Raw genomic sequence first — 22,370 nt, forward strand, 5'->3', positions numbered from 1 at the left:
CTCTGGAGGGAGCCCTGAGCCTCCTTTGGAAATTGTCTGAGACACTAGGGTTGAAAGCAGTTTTCTGCCGTGGGGAAATCTGGGCTGCAATTGGGAGGGAGTGCTGAACTGAGGGTTGCTAAAACGCACACGGGAGAAGAACCCGGGTCGCAGGAGCCCATCACAATGCGGGAAGGAGCGGGGCGCAGCGCCCCCTGGTGGCTCTGGGCTGATGCTGCCTCACCCAGGGAAGAGCTTTCTTTTGGGCTGAGCTGTGCATTTCTGGAGGACCGTGCTGATGCACTTTATGGACCGTGGGCTGCAGTATCAATGAGTCCATGACATGGTGTCCAGTTACACCATATTGCCCTCTTATAGTGTGTCACAGCAACCCCGGAGAGAGCTCTGAAAGGGGCATCTCCCACGTGGTTCAGTACTTCTTCATATTTGCTCTCCCTCCAAAGTCTGTGTTCCCATCCCCCAGAAACATCCCATATTCCCTAGCACCAGCCCATGTCCTCCCTGGTGGTCAAGTCAATCTTTCTGGATATCACATGGGTCCTACTGGTATGTTGAGGAATTTTTGCGCCTATGCTCATAAATGATGATGTCCTATAATTTTGAAACCTCAGACTGTTCCTGTTTTGGGGTTTCCTGCTTTTTCTATAATCAGTGAATTAGATTAGACTATGTACCTCTATTTCAGGTCTTTGAAAGACCTTCTTTTTTAGAGTTTAGAGTGAAAGTGAGTTTATTAATAAAGCTATGAGACAGAGGATGGCTACTCCACAGGAAGAGTACCCTGGGATACCCTCTTGAATATTTGCTGGACCATGTCGTTGTGCTTTCTGACTCAGATTTAGTATCAGAGACCATCCCGCACATACGCTTAGGTGCACGCACACACAGACCCAGAGAATGTGCACGACCGCAGGGTTAGCACTGTCTAACCCAGGACCCTGGAACTGGGGACAGACGGTTGTAGAAAGACTGAGAAAACCCACTTCTTGTGCCCAGATGACAAAAGGAAAGGGCAGTGTGAATGTCCCCCAAGGACATCCTTCCCATCCCACCCCCCCAATGAAGCTCCTTGTCCAGGGAAGGAGGAGGGTGAGGAGCGGAGGGGTCTGGGTCAGGAGGGGGGAGCCCCAGAGCTCTGCCTGCTCAGGCCTCCTTGCTGGAACTCTCTCAACCCCAAGTGTCTCTTGTCCTGTGCCCAGGAAGACGTCATGCAGATTTGCTCCCGAGCATGGCAGTCTCTCTGTTTACCCCTGGACATCAGGCTGGAGAAAGAACTCTAGGGAACTCTAGGGAGGATGAAACATGAGGCAAGTGGGTAAGCCAGAGCCCAGAGCTCACAGGGCTCCTGAGAGTCCTGCGGATGCAGTGCCCATCACAGGCCGATTCCACAGCACTTTCCTACACTGTGGTCCTCACACGGGGACGCTGCCCATCCCCCCATCTGTGAGAGGGATTCTCTTCTTAATTCCTGCTGTGCAGGGATGAACACAGGCAGAGTGAATCATTCTAGCAATAACTCAGATAAAATACTGTAGAGCCTTGAATGTTCAAAACTTGAGACAAGCAACACCTACAGCACATGGAAAGATGGCGTTGCTCACTAGAGAAATACAAGTTCAAACTGCAGTGAGACCCCCGCCCAGTGTGGCTCAGTTGGTCAGGTGTCGTTCTGCAAAGCAAGGAGGTGGCTGCTGTGATTCCCGATCAGAGCACACGCCTGGGTTGCAGGTTTGATTCCTGGGCGGGACAGGTAGGAGGGTGATCGATCGCTGCTGCTTTCTAAAACTGCAGTGAAATATCACTTCTCCCGGACTAGAAGGGCTGTGATAAAAGGAGACAGGTTAACAGTTGTTGGGGAGATGTGAAGACACCAGGCCCTGATATCTTGTTGGTAGAAAAGTCAACCGTCCAGCCGTGCTGACCGACATCTAACGGCCTCTCACAATTATAACGGAATGTTGGCACGTGTCTCGGTAACTCCAGTTTTCAGTGTCTCCCCCAGAGAAACGAAAGCATACGTCCACTCAAAACAAAATAAATTGTCACGTGTACACAGATGTCCCTAGCAGCGCAGTGCATCACAGCCAAAGATACAACCACTGCAGTGCCCATCCGCAGGTGACGGGCACACAAACACCAGTGCGCTCGGACACTGCGGTATTATTTGCCCGAAACAAGGATGCTGGCCCACATCCCGGCATGGGTGGGCCCTCCAGGTCATCGATCAAGAGAATTTTGAAGGACACAAGATAGCCACCAAGGACCACCTATTTTCTGCTTCCGTCTATATGAGTGTCCGGGAGAGGAAACGTATAAATGCAGACAGTGGGGCGGCAGTGGCTCCGCGCTGACACAGGTGTGATGAGGCGTGATTCCTGGTGCGTGGGGACTTCCTCTGAGGGATAATAAAAATGTTCTAAAATTAGAATATGGGATGGTAATACCAGTCTGTAAATATGCTAAATGATGTTGTGTTGTATGAATGAACCAGTGAAACTTATGGCATGCAAGTTATATCTTAATGAAGTTATGATAAACAATGTGAGAAGAATCACCTGCCATGAACTCTTTAGCTGGGTTTTTGCTCACAAAGTCAGACCCTTGGAGTCAGACCGTCTAGGCAGGGGTGTCCAACCCCGGCCTGCAGGCTGCATGCGGCCAGATGGCTATGAATGTGGTCCAACACAAACTCGTAAACTTACTTTAAACATTATGAGATTTTTTTTTTTGTGATTACGTGTCTCGATGTATTTAAAGTGTGGCCCAAGACAACTCTACTTCTTCCAGTGCTGCCCAGAGATGCCAAAATGTCAGACACCCCCGCCTAGGGTCTACCATAGTCACCCTCTTTATCTGTCACACGCATGGTGGGGAGATCCTGGGAGGAGGGCGGGTTTTTGTCTCAGTTCCCCATGGGGCTGGAGCACTGTGGGATTGCCACTTAAATCGAATGTCAAACAGTAGTAATCAGCCTCGTCCTCGGGCTGCAGGCCGGTGATGGTCAGAGTGGCCGTGTTGCCAGACTTGGAGCCGGAGAACCGAGCCGGGATCCCTGAGGGCCGAGAATTTTTGATCATCACAGTTTTGGGGGCGGCACCAAGAACCTGTTGGTACCAGCCTACACCAAGGATTCCAAAAGTGTATCTGTCTCCAGTGCAGGTGAGGTTGACCGTCTGTCCCGCAGACCCTGACACCGAGGCTTCCTGTGTCAGCCCCGACTGCGCCCAAGACCCTGGAACAGAAAAGGGGAGACACAGAGAGGTGAGACTGGGGGTGGGAGGGTTATTTCTCACAGCGTGTCTTCAGTCAAAGAGAAAAGGTATCCCAGGTGTGTCCCATAGTCACTACTTCAGCTTCCCTCAGTCAGTCACCTGAGCAGTGAGCAAGGAGGGCGAGGAGGAGAGGGGTCCAGGCCATGGTGGAGGTGCCCACGCTCTGCTTCTGAGCCCACGAGGAAGAAGGGCACAAAGTCTCTTTTCTTCTCCCCTCCTGGGAGGGCAGAAAGGACCCTTCATGCAAATTGTTTCCTCCTCCTGGGTCCCTGGGATAAAGCCGGTGAAAGCTGAGAGTGTGTAGGGCTGTGTGAGCCTCAGGGGGTGAGGGGGACTTGGCAGGTCCCAGCTGCTTGTCCCCAGTGAGCACGGAGCAGAGGGCACTGGGCTCAGGCCCTGGTTTCCCAGCTGAGACACCCCCATAGGCCCTCAGGGATGGGCCCACAGCGCCCCCTGCTGTTTCAGAGTCCACACTCACTTGGGACTGGAATGGAGAGGCAGGAGCTTACCAGAGAGAGTGAGGCTTGGACTTCAGTCCTGCCTGGCACACCATCCGCCCCACAGGGCAGGGTGGGCAGGGATTTCTCAACCCCCAGGGCTGCTTGCTGTGCTGCAGGTGTCCCCAGCCTCACTCCTTCCTCCAAAGAGGTGACCTCCTCAGCATGAGGTCTTCCTCCTGCTCCTCCTACTGTTTAGATAATGATCTTGTTGGGACCATATAGGTGCCTGAGCCCTCAGAACGAACGTGTCCTCCACTCAGAGAACGGACATGCTGAGGCCGTGAAGACCCCAAAACACCCTTTATTTCAGGGTGACCAGCTCCCCTTTCTCTCCTCATACTTGACTTCCCACCTTGTCATCCCAGTACCCCAAACCTCTTCAATTGTCCCGTCATCACGATGGGGCCTGGGTCCACTGACAACCAGCCACAGGGGACGTCTCCAGAAGAGACAGGAATCATTCGGAAGAGAGATGTGCTTTCTTGTTGCTCGCCCCCCCCCCCCGAGAGCACCCACAGGAGAAGGTCACAGTACTTCCCTCCAGGACACAGCCAGGTCCCCTCAGCCCCAGCGGTCCAGCAGGGTGAATGGGTTTCTCGCACCATGTGAGGTGTGTATCGGGACGGGGTTGGAACCTGGGGATGTGCAGAAGCATTGAACTTGCTACAAGAGTGCTGAGTATGGTGACCCTGACATCCCCGGGGCCCTGTGGGAGCCTCCCTCACTGCCCACAATGCCTATTTACTCACTCAACACACCTTCTCCGGACCCTACTGGGTGTCAGCCTCGCATTCCACCCACATACAGAATATCAACACAGCTACTTCCCCATGCTTTTTAGCCTAATTAATGTCTGTGCTAATAATGCTATTAATATGAATTACATATATTTTAATATATAAACGTGTATACACTTTTCTGTCCAGTCATGTCCACTCTCACGTGCTAACTTCACAACTGCATACTGTACCCCTGTGAAGCCTCAGTGCTTCCCTCCGAATACATCACAGAAAACACCCCCTCACGGGATCGCACACGGATCACACGAAAACCAAAGGGTGCCCGTGGCCACGACAGTTTCTTGCTGCCTTATTGTAGCACCGATTGTCTGGAGCACGATGACGTTTATTTGTGGCTCAGCAATTCATTTTAAAATTTCCAAAAAGTTAAGTCTGTGAAGAGAAACGAAAACACATGTATTCACTTTCCTTAACCCATGGTTCACACATGTGTGCCCTTCTTGCATACGACCATGGTCATCCAACCACATCCCAGCCAGGAACGCGGAGCCGTCCTAGACCCACCCACACACCCACACTGAACTTCCACGCGAGGCCCCAGGCCAGCGTTTTTCCCAAGGAAACAATCTGGAGTCTTCTCTATTGTCTTCGTCTTTCCTATACTCCCCTAGACCTGGCCACTATCTTCTCCTCCAGGATGGGACAGACAGACCCTGATCTGTGTCCCTGCCCTGCTCACTGTATTCTCACATCAGCTGGGAACGGAGTCAGCAGACGCCAATGTACTCATGTCACTCCCCTCTGCTGGTCCTTCCATGACTGCGCTTCTCCTTCTCAGCAGAAGTCATCACAGCTACCTGGCCTCTGCCTGCCTCTTCAGCCCTCCTGTGCTTCCTAAGGCGCTCCTCCTGGTGCCCTTCCTCACTCCAGAAACCCATGCATGGCCCAAAGGGAACTTCCCCCATTTATTTGCATGACCAACACCTGCTTCTTTGCGTTCTTGCCTGTTGTTACAATATTATGCTGCTTGCCCATACCTCCTTCTCCCTCCTACTTATTCTGAAAATCCCAGATTCGACACCAGTCACATTGATCGGGTCTATTTGGCCCAATGCCTCACCCACTTCAACGCAAACCTACACAAGCACCATGTCATGTGGGTGCTGGTATTTCACTTAAGTTTTCTCCCATAGCACACCTTCTGTGACCAGGAAGAAGCAGATACAGAACTCGAAGTACACAATTGGCATATTTTTGGTTTTGGTTTTAATTATGAAGAGATTTAAATATCCTTCAGGTAAAAATTTATTTTTATCACATCCCTGGAGCATCCACGTATATTTTCCCTGAATGAAGAGTTCAGACCCTTCTGCTCCTTGGGACAGCCCCACAGCGCCCCCTGCAGGATCCTCGTTACAATCTCTCCAGGTCTTATGACCAGACCCCCCTGCCACCCCACCACCACCCCAGGAATGAAGGAGGAGATCCATGATTGAACTGTTTTACTCATCACTCTGGACCTCACTGGTTAGGGGTCCTGGAATAGTTGTTCACACGGGAAAGAGAACAGACTGTTCTGTCTTCTCCAGAATGCAGCTGTGGGATCTTTGCAAAGCCCTGAGTTTCTGGAATCAGATTCCACAACAATGTCAAGTTATTCAAATGGAATTCCTCTCTTCACTTGAGGGAGAACCTTAACGATTAAAATGAAAGGAGGTGGATCCTAAACGTGCACGCAGACCTCTGGCTCATGGAGGCTCAGAGTGGCCCGTGTGACAGGCTCTGGACCCACCTGACAAGGGGGTGTCACTCCCCGAATCCCACCCCCGTCCTTCTTCTAAGACTCTCTCCTTCCTTGGGCTTTGCTAATTGGTGCCCATGACGGGGTCATGTTTTTTAAAGCTCTGACTACCCTTCCAAGTGTGTATGTCACACAGAGTCACCACCAGTTAAAAGCCACTCTGAGGGCAGTGTTGGGGCTTTTGGTCAAGATCTGCTACACCTGCTTCACCCCACACTCCCTCGGGATCCCCTGAGCCGTTCACTGCTCCAGCCGGGAGAGCTGTGGCAGGCAGGAGAGGATTTTGTCACTGTTTTTATAATTTCAAACCCAAAAGGTGTTTCTAATCATTTGGAGCAGTAAACAGATCAAATCTGCTCTTTATCCAGTGACTCCCAGCGTTACTAAGGGGGCCGCAGTCCTGTGATATGGACACAAGCTCATCACCACGCGATCCGTGTCAGTTGCTGCCATACATAATGTTCCCAAGAGAAGCAAGTGAAGCTCAGCTGGTCCAAGTGTCCTGAACTCAGATTCAGGAGGGACGATCATCTTCATTTGGCTCCACCTGCAAATGCAAACACCCTAATGTCCTGTGGTGTCCCCCAATCAGGCTTTATTGGAGACATTTACAGAGGGCTCGGCAGAATCATAGCCTTTCTATGCTCTCCTAAGCCTTATGAGTAGCAGATATGGTCGCAGCCAGGGGCAGCTGGATGGATTTGGGGTCCTGCTCCTGAAGAAGCACCGCTCTCGACCCCCGAGAGGCCCTGTCTGCAATAAATGACATAGGTGAGAGGTGGTGTAGGGAGACCTGATGGAGGAGAGTCAGCAGCAGCTCAGGGGAGATGCAGGGCTGTGACTTAAATCTGTGTGCATGGCACCTGGAGACTCGAGAGAGTGATTTTCCCTGGGGGAGGCACAGATGACATTTCTGGCCAGCTCAGGTCAGGCCACACTGAGAGAGACATTTGAGCCCCCAATAGAGAGTCGTTTTACACAAGTAGGATCTGAAGCCACACAAATGGCCAAACCTGTCCTAGGGGACAGGAAGGAGGAACAGGGATGTGCTCCTGAGGGGCCATGTCCAGGAACCTCTCAGCCGCGCACCTGTGCAGAGAGAACAGTGAAGACAGGAGCACCCCACGCCATGGGTGGAGTGTGCCAGAGTGGTCTTCCTGACCCATTACCATGGACATAACTCCCCCACACATCTGGTCCTCATTCAAATGTTTCATCGGATGTGTGTCATCCAGCTGAGTGTCCCCAAACTCTGCATGTCTCCAGCCTCGCAGACATCAGGGCATGACCCTTCTCACAGGGGAAGAAGAGAAAGGTGGAGATTACAGATCTTGCCTCAGGGATGGTGGAGCCCCCTTATTGTAAATCCTCACCTGAGCGAGTTTATTGATATGAGAGACAGAGGAAGGGGGTTGGAGAAAGAGAGAGAGAGGATGGGAGAGACAGAACGTGAAAGAGACAGAGAAAGAGAGAGAGAGACATTGACGTGAGAAACAAACTAACTGGTTGCCTCCTATATGGTCAAACTCACAACCTAGCATGTGCGCTGACCAGGAATGAAACCTGCAAGCTTCCCTGTGCACAGGATGACACTCTGACCATCTGAGCCTCTCGGCCAGGGCCTGAGGGAACCTTTTGCTGACATCCTGGTGGGCACGGAGAGGTCATACACAATCATATTTGAATGCGGAGAGGACTCTGTATGCTCAGCATCCCTGGAGCCAGAGTAACCCACTTCCCCTGAGCCCCAGGAGGAGAGAACAGGTCCCAGAAATGGGCCACAATGGGCACAGGCAGATGGAACTAAGCTCCCTCTTGGAGCAGTTTCCTGGGAAGTGGGCCTGGGACACACTGGACCCTCTGACCCGCCCGCACCTCTACTCCAGGCCTGGACCTCAGCTGGGCACAGGAGGGTTCAACCACCTCCTTCCTTGTCTATGATGCCCCTGGAGGGTTAAGCAGCCCTGAGATCAGATTTATGCCAGTGTAGACTTGAGCAGGCTGAAAAGATATTAACAAAGGAGAAAGAAAATATTTAACTAAGGACAATAAGTAAAAAATCGCAAATCCATGGGTCTTAAGAAAACAGTTGCCAAACTGAAAAGTGACAAGTGCCACCCTGAGTTAGACTTGGTCCCAGGCAGATCAGGGTGGCAGCCCCAGGCAGAAAGAGCAGGGCAAGGGTTTCAATCTCACTTCCCCGTGACTCTGGAGCACCGTGTAAGTACTACTGCTGCTGTCCCACACAGCACAGTGATAGTCGGCCTCGTCCTCGGGCTGCAGCCCAGAGATGGTCAGGAGCCCTGCATTGGCCGAGGCATCTTTGGATCCAGAGAAGCGGCTGGGGACCTCAGAGCCCTGGTGCTTGTTGGAGTCTGAGTAGAACCTCAGCAGATACCGGGGAGGGCTCCCTGGCTTCTGCTGGTACCAGTATATGTGGTAGCTGCCAACACTGAAGCCACTGCTGAGGGTGCAGGTGAGTCTGGCTGATGATCCAGGAAATGCAGAGAGGGAGGGCGGCTAAGTCGGCACAGGCTGGGAGAGGGAACCTGCAAACACAGAGACATCAGCGGGAAGAGAAGGGTCAGGGTGCAGGTGCTCTGTGTCCTTGAGGCCTGTCCCTACCTGTGCAGTGAGAGAGGAGCACGAGGAGGAGCGGAGCCAAGGCCATGGTGCGCACAGCCGTGCTGGATGCCCGGAGCTGGTGCTCCGTTGTCCCAGCTTCTTTTATCTTCCTCGAGGGCCTTGAGAGGAGGGGCTGCTCACACAAATTTGTTTCCCTTCCTGGAGAACCTGCACCACCCTCACCTCATCCCTGAAGTCTGAGTTTGTTGCTGTAGACAGACCAGAGTCTTAGGGTGAGTCTCCGAGTTTCCCCATGGGAGGCCCTTGGGAGGAAGCAGCTGCTGCGACCCTCCACAGACCAGTGGGCAGGAGACTGTGCCCAGCCCCGAGATGCAGCTGCTGAGTCCCCACCAGCAAACAGGCACCAAGGCCTCAGCCCTGGGGAGCTGGGGAGATTGCACAGCAGGCAGCGAGCGCCCATGGGCCCTGGGGATGGCCCACTGTGCCCCCTGTTGCCCACCTTTCCAACTTTAGTCTGTGTACGGAGATGATGTCAGAGATGTAGACCTGATGGCAGGGTCACTGTCATTCTTGCAGCATCCATGGGCCACAACTGCTGCCGTGTCCCTAGGTAACTGACATTAATAAACAGCCCATCCCCTGGAGCGAGTTCCTAGGCTACTGCGAGGAAGCAAGGCGGGCACGTGACCACTGTCCGAGGCCTACCTGGAGGAGGTGAGCATGCAGAGGGCTGTGGGGGCAAAGCCCTGAGTAGACACAGGGAGGAGGCCATTGGCGATCTGGGTCTGAATGGCCAGTGAGGGTCTGGCTGGTGCACAAGCAAAGGGCCCGATATTCCAAGAAGACGTGAGGGTTCTTAACCGTTCGGCAGAATCTGCAGACACTCAGCAACGTGAAACAGAGTCCTTTTGTGGAACAGGTGACAGACCGCACAGGCGCCCATGGCACGGGCCTGGTGGCATGAAGGCCGCGGGGCCAGGAGCAGCAATGTAGCCAGATTGCAGAGAGCTTTCTCGGTCATTGGGAAGGGTCAGAGGTGTAATTAGGGCAACTTTGATGAGGTTTTCCTACGGTCAATGGCCCACAACTAAATGTGTTATGTGCTAACTCCTCTAATGTGTGTATATCTGGGAATACATCACCACAATCAAGATAATAAATATATCTGCCACCCCCCAAAATGTCCACATGTCCTTTTAGAAGTCTCTGTGTCATACCACCCCTTTCCCAGTCTCTAATCAGTCTCCGGTCTTCCTTTTATCATTTGCATTTCATAGCTTTGTACAGAAATGGAATCTTATTTTCCCAGTTTTTCTCGTTTCCCTCATTAAGCGTTCTTTGAGGTCTGGCATGGTTTGCATGTACACACCGATCGTTCCTTGCCAAAGAGCATCCCATTGCACAGCTGTGCCGAAGTGTGCTGGTCCATTCGCTGCCTCACAGGCCTGCGGGTTGTTTCCGCATTGGGGCAATTGTGCATAAAGTATTATTTACATTATAAATCAGTTAGTCATCAACTTACACTTGTGTGATGCAATGGAAGTATCCATGATATAAATGTTTAATATTAATTAATGAATATAAATTTGGTGTACAAATCAGATACATTATAAATGAATAGAGTCGCTGTGCATCCCTGTGGACATGTCTTTGCATGGGTGTGCACTCCCTTTTTCAAGGGTAAATAACAATAGCTGAGTCACAGGGTAGGCGTACATTCAACCTCATTAAAAACTTTCCAGCTATTTTCCAAAGCAGTTTTTCGACTGCACACTCCCCCACAAGTGTTCAAGAGGTATTGGGCCGCCCACTCTCCAAAGCTGGCCCGGGGCGGCATCTTACTTGCACCCATTCTGCTGTATGTTCAGTGATATTCTTGTTTTAATTTCTATCTCCATATCCTGTGATGACGCCGAACATAATGCCATGTTCTAACTTGCCATCATAGACCATCCTTGTTGAGGTGTCTGCCTAAATTTAATTCAATTGCCTTCTAATTTTGAATTGTAGGAGTTCTTTGTATACTAGTGATAGAAGCCTCTATTGCAGATGTGGTTTGCATATATATTTCCTCAGTTTATCAATTGCCTTTTCATTAAGTTTGACTGAATGATGTCATTTTATTTTCCTTACAAGTACTCACAGAACAGTACGTCTCACACCAGCCCCCGGGGCTGGACCCCGGGGGCTGACGATGCCGATCTCTGATGAGGTCAGGTTCTTCGTGCAGTAAAGACAGGTCAGGAGGTTTCTCTCTGCGGTTAGCTTTCCCTTTGGAGAAACAAGGCCAAGCTCGGGGGCTGTGACAATCATCCGGTCAGTCTCTGCCAGACAGGCTCACACACTCACACTCACACTCACACACACGCTCTGGCTTGCGCGATCTTCCCTGAGAAACCCTACCCTACAGGATGGCCAGGTGATGGATTTCACCTTCTTTTCCCGGGCCTTTACTACTGAAAATGTGTTGTCATTCTGCCCACTTGGGACTGTCATTGTTTTTATTCCATCAGTATACATTTTAGTTAGTTTAATGTGTAAGGGTCATCGTGACCATTTTATATAAAGTGGGAAGGGGCTATAGTGTGACGTCATTTACACCAGACACCCTGGGGCTTAAGTCTACTGTTATTATCAGTAAGTTGTTTGCTGCCTACTGAATGTTTCTGAAGCTGGAAACATTGAGGCCCTGGGTTTTTGTCACACTTCCTCATGTGTCTCTGTCACGGTGGAAAGCGCTGCTTTCATACACCTGACAATAATAGTCGGCCTCGTCCTCGGGCTGCAGCCCCGAGATGAGCAAATGCGCTGCGTTGCTTGAGGCGTCTTTGGATCCAGAGACTCGACTGGGGACCCCAGGCCCCAGCTGCTTGTCTGAGTCTGAGTAGTAGTACAGGAACAACCGGGGAGCACTCCCTGGCTTCTGCTGGTACCAGTACATGTTTTTACCACCAACGCTGAGGTCTCTGCTGAGGGTGCAGGTGAGTCTGGCTGTTGCTCCCGGAGATTCAGACAGGGAAGGAGGCTGAGTCAGCACAGGCTGGGAGAGGGAACCTGCAGACACACAGACACGTGGGAGTGAACACAAGGGTCAGGGTGCAGGTGCTGTGGGTCTCTGGGGCCCATACCTACCTGTGCAGTGACAGAGGAACACCAGGAGCACGGGGGCCCAGGCCATGGTGAGCAGGCTGCTCCTCAGTCCTCACAGCTGGGGCTGGGCTGACCAGGCCTCTCTTATCCCCTCCCAGGGGGCTCCATAGAGGAGGGGCTGCTCATGCAAATGAGTCCCCATCCTTTGTGTTTTTCCCAGGTTCACCCACAGGGTCTGGAGCCCTTGCTGGGGGAGGCCAGTCTAACGTACTTGGTTCCTCCTGGGTATGGCTGGGAGCAAGTAGTTCTGGGACCACACAGAGGGCCACGTCCAGGGAGCTGAGACAGGCCATGGCCTGTACTCACAGGAATCAAAGGGCCCAGGGCTGAGGGCTCCTGTCACTAGAGGGCTGCCTAGCCAGGAGCTCCTGTTTTACAGAGACGGCCTCGTGGCGCCCTCTGCTGGTCCCCAGGCAAACTGCTCTTCTTTCAAGATGATCCAACATCTAGACTTCACTTGCCTCCTTTACTCCTGTGTTTCCAACACTTAAGGGTCATGGCTACAGGGGACAAGAGTCATCCTTACAGGAGATGATGCAGGCTCAGGCCTGGTGTGGCCATCGTGTATTCGGGCACACAATACTCCTGAACGAGGAGAGCCTGAGGACTGCTGTAGAGTGAAGTCACATGAGGGGAACAGAGAGCAGAGTGGATATGGGACTGGGGCCAGGCCAGAGCCTGGATCACTGCAGCAGGAGGACCCTGGAAGAGGAGGGTGGAGGGGGCTACAGAGGTATACCCCCAATTCTGGGTCCTCTGCCCAGTTTGTAGCTCCACTGTCAGGAGGAGGCTGCGGTGGCTGTGAGCTCTGAGTCTGTCTCTTGAGAGGAAGCACCTGCGGTCTCCTCTGATTGCCAGTGAGCATGAGTCCGGGCCCATCAGTTAGAATCATTGCACTTGTTTCAGGCCTTGCAGCTCTGAGAAGATCCACAGCGCCCCCTGGTGACTGTCAAGGAGAATGTTAGTGCTAGGAATTAAGCAGAACACAGGGCTAGTGGGACAGGGTTGGGTTTTCTTGAAGTCCCTTCCCCTCTTCCCTCCTTCATTCCTGTCAACCCATGTTCCTGAGGACCAATTCGATGCCAACAAGGATCCCAGTCTGGGGTGGGGTCAAGAAGGAAACTTTATTCAGTAGCAACCACAGCGATACAGCATGGCTGTGGAAACAGCGCTGCTGTGGAACAGCCCAACTGTGATGCAGCAGAGCTGTGGAAACCGTGGGGTGCAGATCAGCTCTGGACCAGGTGGCCAGGCCACTCTGGCTACATGGCTCTGCTCTCTTCCTGTATGTTCCCTTCTTCGTGCCGCCCTGGTTTGCTCCACTCTGCACTCATCGGCTTCACTCTGCTCTGGGGAGACCACTTTGGCTTCTCTGAGCCACAAGGAGCCCAGCTCATCTCAACAGCAGGGGACTCTGATCCCTGGTCCCTGATAGGTCCATCCTCATGCAAATGAGGGTGCCAAATCCTTGTGGTTTTATTGGCCCAAAAGGCACTGCCCTGACTGGTCAGAGTAGAGCTGCTGTGATTGGAGGTGGGAAGTCTCAATGTTATTGCCTGACATAGAATTCCAGGAACCCTTTAAAGGGCTGGCTCAGAGGGCAGCCACACAGGGCTGGCAGGCAGGTTGGCTCAGAGGAAAGGCACCTTAGGAAAGAGGTAATTTGTGTGATAGGTCCCTGTGCAGAAAGGCTGCACATTTCTCTGTATTCACAGCGAATCCAGAAATCCAACTGGGCAATAACCATTACAGAAAGCAAGCATACAGACAACTATTCTATATACATTGCTAACATAGTGTATGTCATGCTTTTCTTTCTTATATTTATTTGGATTGACTCAACCTGAAATTTCCCCGATCAGATATTTAGGAAGATGAGGCAAATAAGGTAAATCATAATATCACATGTTTCCCCCTTCATGGCCCAGTGCTACAGCCTTAAGGGAAGTCATGTAGTGATACACCTGTAGCTTGTAGAACCGCAATTCTCCCACCAAACACGGTGTCTGTCTCTGTGGGTTAGTCTGGGGAACTGCATTTCCAGCCCGCCCAAGGGGAAGGCTCCCACTTGAGTGGGAAACGGCATATGTGTGTGGTTTGAGCGTCAAATCAATAAGAGAAAACCTGTTACGACCCTTTAAACAGAAGAGACTTCCAGAGAGTAGAGGGACCTGTGACTCGCTGTTGGTTAATACATTTTGGGGACCAGGTCCTCTCCAGCATCACCCTAGAAAGAAGAGGAGAGAGAAAACCCAGCCTTAACGGAGTCACACGGGGAGATGGACACACCCTGGGAGACTGGAGGAGGCACGTGGTGCTGAGCACTGGAGAGAAAACAGGACCAAGGAGCCAGTCCCATTCCCCGCTGACCATTCCCACCCTCTGCCCTTTCTTCTGCCTCTAATGGTTCAGCCCTCCTGAATTATGTGGAGGTTTTGGGTGCACTTCCCCACGGGTTCACATCACTGTGTAAGTGCCAACACTAGCACCCGTGTACAGAGCACAGTAATAGTCGGCCTCGTCCTCAGGCTGGGCCCCCCTGATGGTTAGGGTGGCTTTGTTCCCAGAGGTGGATCCGGAGAAGCACTCAGGGACTCCAGAGGGCCGGGTGTTTGTGTGGTAGATGAGCGTGCGGGGAACCTTTCCTGGGGTCTGCTGGAACCATCTGGGGTAGTTACCACTCGAGACTGACCCAGAGCTAGAGCTACAGGTGAGTGGACTGTCCCTCCTGGAGACACGAACAGTGACGGCTCCTGGGTCACCACAGTCTGAGTATCCACACCTAAAACCAACAGCAGAGAGGCAGGGATGGTATTAGGTGAAAAGGTGCACCTCTGATCCCGCTTTTATTCACCTTCCACCCCCAAAACGCAGAGCCCCTTCCTCTGACCCGAGCTGTAAGCGAGGAGCCCAAGCAGGAGCACCTTCCAGGCCATGGTGGGGACGCTCACAGGACTCGGGCTCCTCAGGCTCCTGGGCTGGAGGGTGGTGTCCTTGGGGCCTCTTCCTGCCTCCCAGGCCCATTACAGGGAAGAGGTACTTTATCACTTGTGCAACTATCAGCTCTGATCACAAATGATATTGGCTTCTAATTGTCACATCTCATTCTGTTCCTCTTAGGTTCTTTAATTAGTAAGATGAGAAAATATGTTGAGGCTACCTGCCCTCTATATTATTATATGTTTTTGTTTTTCAAAAAAAACAAAGTCCTAGACACTGTGGATGGCAAAGCCAGAAGCATCTGCCCAAGGACCCTGGGAGGACAGTTAGAAGGTGGCAAAAAGTTGAACGACAACCACCCATGCCCAGAGAGTAGTAGCAGCAAATGTCCCCTTCCCCTAATAACATTCCCCTGTCCCCTAAAGTAAAGTGTTGGTTCATTGACTGAAAAGGTAAAGAGAGGAGTCCGGGCCGTGGTGGAGCCGCCCCAGAGCTTTGGACTGACACAGTCCTTGCCCGGCTGTCTCCAAATAGATGGGTTGCCTCAGTGATTCTGTTTGCGCTGGGTACCAGGAAGGAAAGAGACATTTACTGAGTGCCAACAACAGACGAAGGTGAGAACCTGTGACCGCTGGTGTCAGAGCACTCATGACAGCTGAAGCCATAACCCTGGCAAGTACAGGACAGACTCAGGGACACAGCCCTGATGAGACAGGGTGCGGAGTGGACAGCAGATTTACCTCACTTCTCTGTGGAACTGCAGCCCTGGGGTGGCAGGCCGTTGTCCTGAGCTGCGTGACAGTGAGCACCTGGCTCCTCATCAGGCTGCAGCCCACAGCTGGTCCGGGGGCCGTACGCAACACCAGAAGGCAAAGAGGGACGAACCCCTGAGGATCGATCACCTCTGTCTTAGCTCACAAGGTAGGGACCCTGCCTGGGAGCCCTCGGCACCATTTCCATGGTAACCCCCAATGCCTCTGTTGCTCCTTGTGCAGGAAAAGGAAGCCTCACATCTGGGCTCATCAACAGCATGAAAGGGTAAGTGAAATAGGCCAATATTGGGAAATTCTTGCTCCTGATATCCCATATCCCACCCACAGCCGGGATCTGGGAAAGCTCCAGTGAGGTGTGAGAGGAGAGGAGAGGAGAGCCCAGTCGGTGTCAGTGGGCTCAGGGAAGCTGCTCAGGGATCCCACTCGCAGGAGTCCCCGTGCTCCTGAGTGGTGTCAGCCATAGGGACATTCATCCATGGATCCACGTCACCCACTTTCCCTTGGGCGGGCTCAGCATTTTTCTAGCAACTGTGGGTCATCTGCCCACTGTCTCATGTCCCACAAAGAAGGGTTTGGCCCAGGCCTCGAATTTTCCTTTGACAGACCCTCCTCTCCCTGACTTCACAACCAAAGGCTCAGGACCCAGCCAGGGGTCCAGGCAGGCTGTGTCCTGCATCCTCACACAGCATCGCACAGCTTGGTGCCTGGTCGCTGGGACACTGTGCGCCATGGGGACTCTGAACTGATGGGCCTGAAAGGGAGGACACATTTCTGCTTGGAGCCTGGCACTGCAGAGTGTACTCTGTGAAGACTGTCACCTGCCAGGATGTCCCCGGATCACAACAAACACTAAACATAGAAAAGTCTCCGTTGTCTTATTTCCAGAGGTCAAGGGTAGCTCGGCAGGCTCGGGTCCCCCACAGTGAACACCAGGCAGCTCTGCAGTGTCACCGTGGCCACTTAGTGTTCAGTTTGGCCTCCATGTTCCTGAGACTCCACATGAGGGATGGAAAACTAGGAGTAGACCAATTATAAGCCAGTAGGTACTTCTGAGTATAGTTTACACACACACAAATTATTTTCAAATGTTCCACCATCTTGAACAAAAACTCTGCTAGGCTGAGGTTTTTGTCCCACTTCCCCATCTGTGTGTGTCACTGTGAGGAGCACCACTGTGCCATATCATACAGTAATAGTTGGCCTCGTCCTCGGGCTGCAGCCCAGAGATGGTCAGCAGCCCTGCGTTGGCCGAGGTGTCTTTGGATCCAGAGAAGCGGCTGGGGACCCCGGAGCCCTGGTGCTTGTCTGAGTCTGACTTGTAGGACAGCAGATACCGGGGAGGGCTCCCCGGTTTCTGCTGGTACCAGCGTATGGTGTAGCTGCCTACACTGAAGCCACTGCTGAGGGTGCAGGTGAGTCTGGCTGATGCTCCAGGAGATGCAGAGAGGGAGGGCGGCTGAGTCAGCACAGGCTGGGAGAGGGAACCTGCAAACACAAAGACTCATAGGTGAAGAGGCATGAACCCATGTTAAGGTCTCTGATTTCTGAGTAATGTTGAGGGGTGCTGTGGTTTCCAAAGTCCTGTCCCTACCTGTGCAGTGAGAGAGGAGCACGAGGAGGAGAGGGGTCCAGGCCATGGTGCACACAGACCCTGAGCCCACAGTGGGGCTGGGCTGCCCAGGCCTCCTTTTCTCCCCACCCTCTGCCAGGGGAGGGGCCGTCCATGCAAATGTGTGTCCATCCAGGGAATGCCCAGCCCCTCCCTCAGCCCTGGAGCTGGAGCTCAGCTCACACCCAGACTGAAGAGGATAGAGGTTGGCTTCACCCCTTGAGTGAGCCCTGCTGGGGAAGAACTTGCTGAGACAACACAGCTCTGAAAACCATAGAAGACGAGAGAAGACACAGCTGCTAAGTCCCCATCATTAAGCACTGAGGCCAGCCCCCAGGCCCAGGCTCCTATTAAAAATGGTCCTTAATGAGCAGCTGAGTAGGCTCAACAGGGCAGCCCCTAGCGTCCCCTGCTGGTCACAGGGCACACATGTCTCCCTGGAACAAACCCTGAGAGCCCAGCTGGTTTCTGCAGCTCAGCAGGTCACTGCCTCTATTCACACATCCAGGGTCTGGTTCTCAGATACCGCGACTCTGATACACTGTACTGGTTACTGGTGCATCTCACTCCCAGGTATCCACAACTGTGGGAGTTGCAAACTTGTATGGAAATGACAAATTAATTTGGATTCACCCCCCATGATGATATTGCAAAAGTAAATGCACAGTGACCTTCATGTCCACTGTCATAGATGAGGGGGCCCCGCACCTGGTTTGAAGACTCATAACATAAGGGCTGCTCAGAGAATTTTCTGGGAACACACTCAGGGGCACATGCAGAGGAGGCCTGTTCAGCAAACATCTCAAGTCCCGTGTTGCACGCAGTTTTCATAGATCCGATGTGATGAAGAGATGGGCAACAACAATGGCTTTTGAAAGGCCTGGGAGTGTGTGGGAAGGGCCAACCTGAACATCCAGGCCAGCTTCCATGGGCAGTACACTCAGTGGCAGGTGAGCAAAAGGCCTGAGGACCCTGAGCTCTGCCTCCACCTGCCTTTGCCTGCTGCCTGCCTGGCAGACTCAGTCGCTGAAAGACTTCTGCAAGGCAGGTTCTCGGTGAGTCCGCGAGTGGAAGCAGGTGGTGCTCACACATCGATTGGACTCCATCTCCTAGCCCAGGTTACGTCTGAAGCCACTCAGCGCGCGTCCGAGCGCTCACCAAGGCGAGTGGCCCCCCGCCCGGTGCCTGCAGACTTTGTGGTGGGCCCAGGTCTCAGGTGGTCAGCAGGGAAAAACCAGCAGAGCTTGTCAGGCACAGAGCAGCCAATATTGGCCATGCTAGGGGATGGCTCTGAGCCTGTCAGGCCAGTGAAGGAAAAGTGCCCCCATCCATCCTACAACCAGGCAACTCAGCCTGTGCCTGATACTTTCAGGACCTCCGGGAGGACCCACGCTTGTCAGGGGTTTCCCACCAACACAGCCCTGTCAACCCTCCAGGTGCACCCATCAGGGGACCAAGGTGGGAGCTGTACTGCCTGGCCTGGGTGCAGCTCCCCTTTGCTCTGCGAAGTTCTAATTGTAAAAGTACCTTCAATAGAGCTTCAGATAGGGAGGAGAAAGCTAACAGCGTTGTCATTAATTATGAGATTTATCCTAACAGGAGATCTAACAAAATTGGGGGAAATGCACCCAATAATTAGAAAGAAAACAAGACAGTCACATGGTGCCCAGACTAGTGGGCGTGAGCACCACGGGGCATTTTAACCACCTGTGTCCCACTGTCTCTTGTGGAGCAGAAGGAATGACAGGAAGGAGGGAGTCCTGGGAGGTTGGGGAAGGTGGGAGGAGATGAAATTTTGCCAGTATTTGGTGAAGATAATGCCTCATATTTGTTTTCATCACAGTGCAAAACAAAGCTGTGGTTCCATTTTCATTTCTTACATGCCAATAAATCAACTGATAAAATTGTCATGGAGTCTTTTTTCTCATCCTGTTCGTGATGCTTAACTTACAGCTGCACAGCTATTCCTACGAAAATATGGTGTGTGCATAACAGTCAAATGCACATTTGAGGCAGTAGAGATGAATGGATATACTTATCTGTATAACATTTTGAAATGAGGAAAAGGATGGAAAACAAGATAAAAATAAATCATTGAAAGTAATTAAAATGTGTGAAAACATACACAACATCAGTTTCTGTAAGTCGTTAGGAAATATGTCATGGAAAGAAACGAGAGACAGCAGAGTGGCAAGACATGTCATCCAAAAGCCTGGCAGCGCAGGGATGCAGCCTTTACTGCGAGTCTCCTCGGGAACACACTGGGTCCACGGGGCCCTGACCTCTGGAGGGAGCCCTGAGCCTCCTTTGGAAACTGTCTCAGGTATTCTTGGGGCACCGCTGTTCAGAGCAGATCTTTCCAGTCGGGCCAGTCTGGGTTGCAATGAGGAGCCAGCATTGAACTGAGGACTGCTAATTTCATAAGAAGAACCCAGGGGACCCAGAAGCCCATCATGATGCAGTAGGCAGCAGAGCGCAGCGCCCCCTGGTGGCCCAGGGTGATGCTGTCCCACCCTGTTAAGAGCTTTCCTTTGGGCTGGGCTGTGCATCTCTGAAGGGCGGTGCTGATGTCAGCACATCATGGACCCAGGGCTGCAGTATCAATGAGTCCATTCGTGACGTCCAGTTACATCATCTCTTTCTCCTGCACCGTGTCACAGACCCAATGCTGAGCGCTGCGAGGTCCTTTCCCTGCATGGGCATCGGACATATGACTCAGCACTTCTTCCTATCTGCTCTCTCTCCAATATCCATGTGTCCATCCCCCAGAAACTTCTCCAATCCCCTCGCCTCAGCCCAAGATTTCCCTGGTGGTCACGGTAAATCTCCGCGGATATCACATGGGTTCTACCGGTGTGCGGAGAAATTTCTGTATCTGTGCTCAAAAATGATGACGTCCTACAATTCTGAAACATCATAGTCTTTCTGTAATGTCAGTCCCCGCTTTCTCTATGATCAGTGAGTGAGGCAGACTGCGAGCCTCTGTTTAAGTCTCTGGAAAAGCTTCACGCATATTCTGTAGAACTGTGTCATCGTACCTTCCGACCTAGACCTATTATTAGAAAAGATCGCTACTCACTCATTTTACACACGGACACACTCATGTGCGCGCACACACCGAGACCTGGACAACATGCATGACGGCAGGGTTAGCGCTGTCCAACCGAGGACGCTGGACCTGGGGACAGAGGGTGGTAGAATGAAGGAGACAACCCACTTCTTGTGCCCAGATGATACTAGTAAAGGGCAGTGTGAATGTCCTCCACAGACATCCTTCTCTTCCCCCCTGAAACTCCTTTTCCAGTGAGTGAGGAGGGTGAGGAGCGGAGGGATCCGGGTCAGATGGGGAAGCCCCAGCGCTCTGCCTGCTCAGGCCTCATTGTTGGACCTCATTGTTGGAGACCCATCTCCAAGGGTCTGATACCCCATGTCCATGAGATGCATAGGCCAATTCATGCAAATTTGCCCCCGAGCTGTGCCTGCCCGTGTCTCTCTACCCGGACACCAGGCTGCAACAACAGCTCCAGAAGTGCAGGGAATGAAATGTGAGGCAAGAGTGTGAGTCAGAGCTGAGTGCTCCCGTGGCCGCCAGGATTCCTTCGGCTGCGTGCCCATCACAGGCCGATTCCACAGCCCCTTCCTGTCTCATGGTCCTCACAGGAGAGGGCTGGCCTATGCTGCGCGATCAATTCTCTGTAAATAGGTAAACACTATTGCTTTGTAGGCATTATCAGTGGAAAGTATGGCATGCACCCTGTATCTCAAAAAACTCATGAAAAGAATTGGGAGGAATCACCTGTCACAATTTAAAGGGGGACTGTGCCCAGAAAGGAAGTCCCTTGGGCTCGGAAGCTCTATGCTCTGCCACATCACCCTCTTTATCTGTCACTGGCACCCATGGGGTGATCACGGGAAGATGGCAGGTTTTCGTCTCAGTTCCCCATGGGGCTGGAGCACTGTGTCATTGCTGATGCTATAGTCCCACGTTGAACAGTAATAATCAGCCTCGTCCTCGGGCTGCAGGCCAGTGATGGTCAGAGAGGCCGTGTTGCCGGACTTGGAGCCGGAGAACCGAGCCGGGATCCCTGAGGGCCGAGTACTGCCGAGCATCACAGCTCTGGGGGCGGCACCAGGAACCTGTTGGTACCAGCCTGCACCATAGGCTCCTACATTGTTGCTGTTTCCAGTGCAGGTGAGGGTGACCTTCTGTCCTGCAGACCCTGACACCGAGGCTTCCTGTGTCAGACCCGACTGCGCCCAGGACCCTGGAACAGAAAAGTGGAGACACAGACGTGAGACTGCGGTTATACCTCTCAGCCTGGTCTCAGTCAAAGAGAAAAGGTGTCCCAGGTGTGTCCCATAGTCACTACTCCGGCTTCCCTCAGTCAGTCACCTGAGCAGTGAGCAAGGAGGGCAAGGAGGAGAGGGGTCCAGGCCATGGTGGAGGTGCCCACGCTCTGCTTCTGAGCCCACGAGGGACAGAAGGGCACAAAGTCTCTTATCTTCTCTCCTCCTGGATGGGCAGAGAGGACCCTTCATGCAAATTGTTTCCTCCTCCTGGGTCCCTGGGGATAAATTGGTGAAAGCTGAGTGGCGGGGGGGGGGGGGGCGGCTTGAGCCTCTGGGGGAGGTCCAGCTGCTGGTCCCCATTGAGCACAGAGCAGAGGGCACTGGGATCGGGCCCTGGTTTCCCAGCTGAGATACCCCACAGGCCCTCAGGGATGGGCCCACAGCGCCCCCTGCTGTTTCAGAGTCCAGACTCACTTAGGACTGGAATGGAGAGGCAGGAGCTTACCAGAGAAAGTGAGGCTTGGACTTCAGTCCTGCCTGGCACACCATCCGCCCCACAGGGCAGGGTGGGCAGGGATTTCTCAACCCCCAGGGCTGCTCGATGTGCTGCAGGTGTCCCCAGCCTCACTCCTTCCTCCAAAGAGGTGACCTCCTCAGCATGAGGTCTTCCTCCTGCTCCTCCTACTGTTTAGATAATGATCTTGTTGGG

At 52.7% G+C, this 22,370-nt stretch overlaps 1 pseudogene and 5 gene segments (V, D, J or C); all 6 read right to left on the bottom strand.

The window, feature by feature from the left end:
* Nucleotides 1-22,370, bottom strand: part of LOC128781375 (immunoglobulin lambda variable 5-39-like) — a 591,472-nt gene that overhangs the window by 499,167 nt on the left and 69,935 nt on the right.
* The window catches only part of LOC112310504 (immunoglobulin lambda variable 5-45-like), a 715,836-nt gene that overhangs the window by 495,220 nt on the left and 198,246 nt on the right, over nucleotides 1-22,370 (bottom strand).
* LOC139441033 (probable non-functional immunoglobulin lambda variable 11-55) overlaps nucleotides 1-22,370 on the bottom strand; it is a 511,832-nt gene that overhangs the window by 480,440 nt on the left and 9,022 nt on the right.
* LOC123480379 (probable non-functional immunoglobulin lambda variable 5-48) lies at nucleotides 5,998-9,113 on the bottom strand (annotated as a pseudogene).
* Nucleotides 11,595-12,118, bottom strand: LOC128781335 (probable non-functional immunoglobulin lambda variable 11-55). The segment is given in 2 exon segments: nucleotides 11,595-11,953; nucleotides 12,032-12,118. Coding segments are annotated over 2 exon segments (390 nt in total).
* On the bottom strand, nucleotides 16,877-17,422 carry LOC112310413 (probable non-functional immunoglobulin lambda variable 5-48). The segment is given in 2 exon segments: nucleotides 16,877-17,247; nucleotides 17,354-17,422. Coding segments are annotated over 2 exon segments (417 nt in total).

The sequence above is a fragment of the Desmodus rotundus genome, chromosome 7, assembly GCF_022682495.2.
Source record: "Desmodus rotundus isolate HL8 chromosome 7, HLdesRot8A.1, whole genome shotgun sequence".
NCBI lineage: Eukaryota > Metazoa > Chordata > Mammalia > Chiroptera > Phyllostomidae > Desmodus > Desmodus rotundus.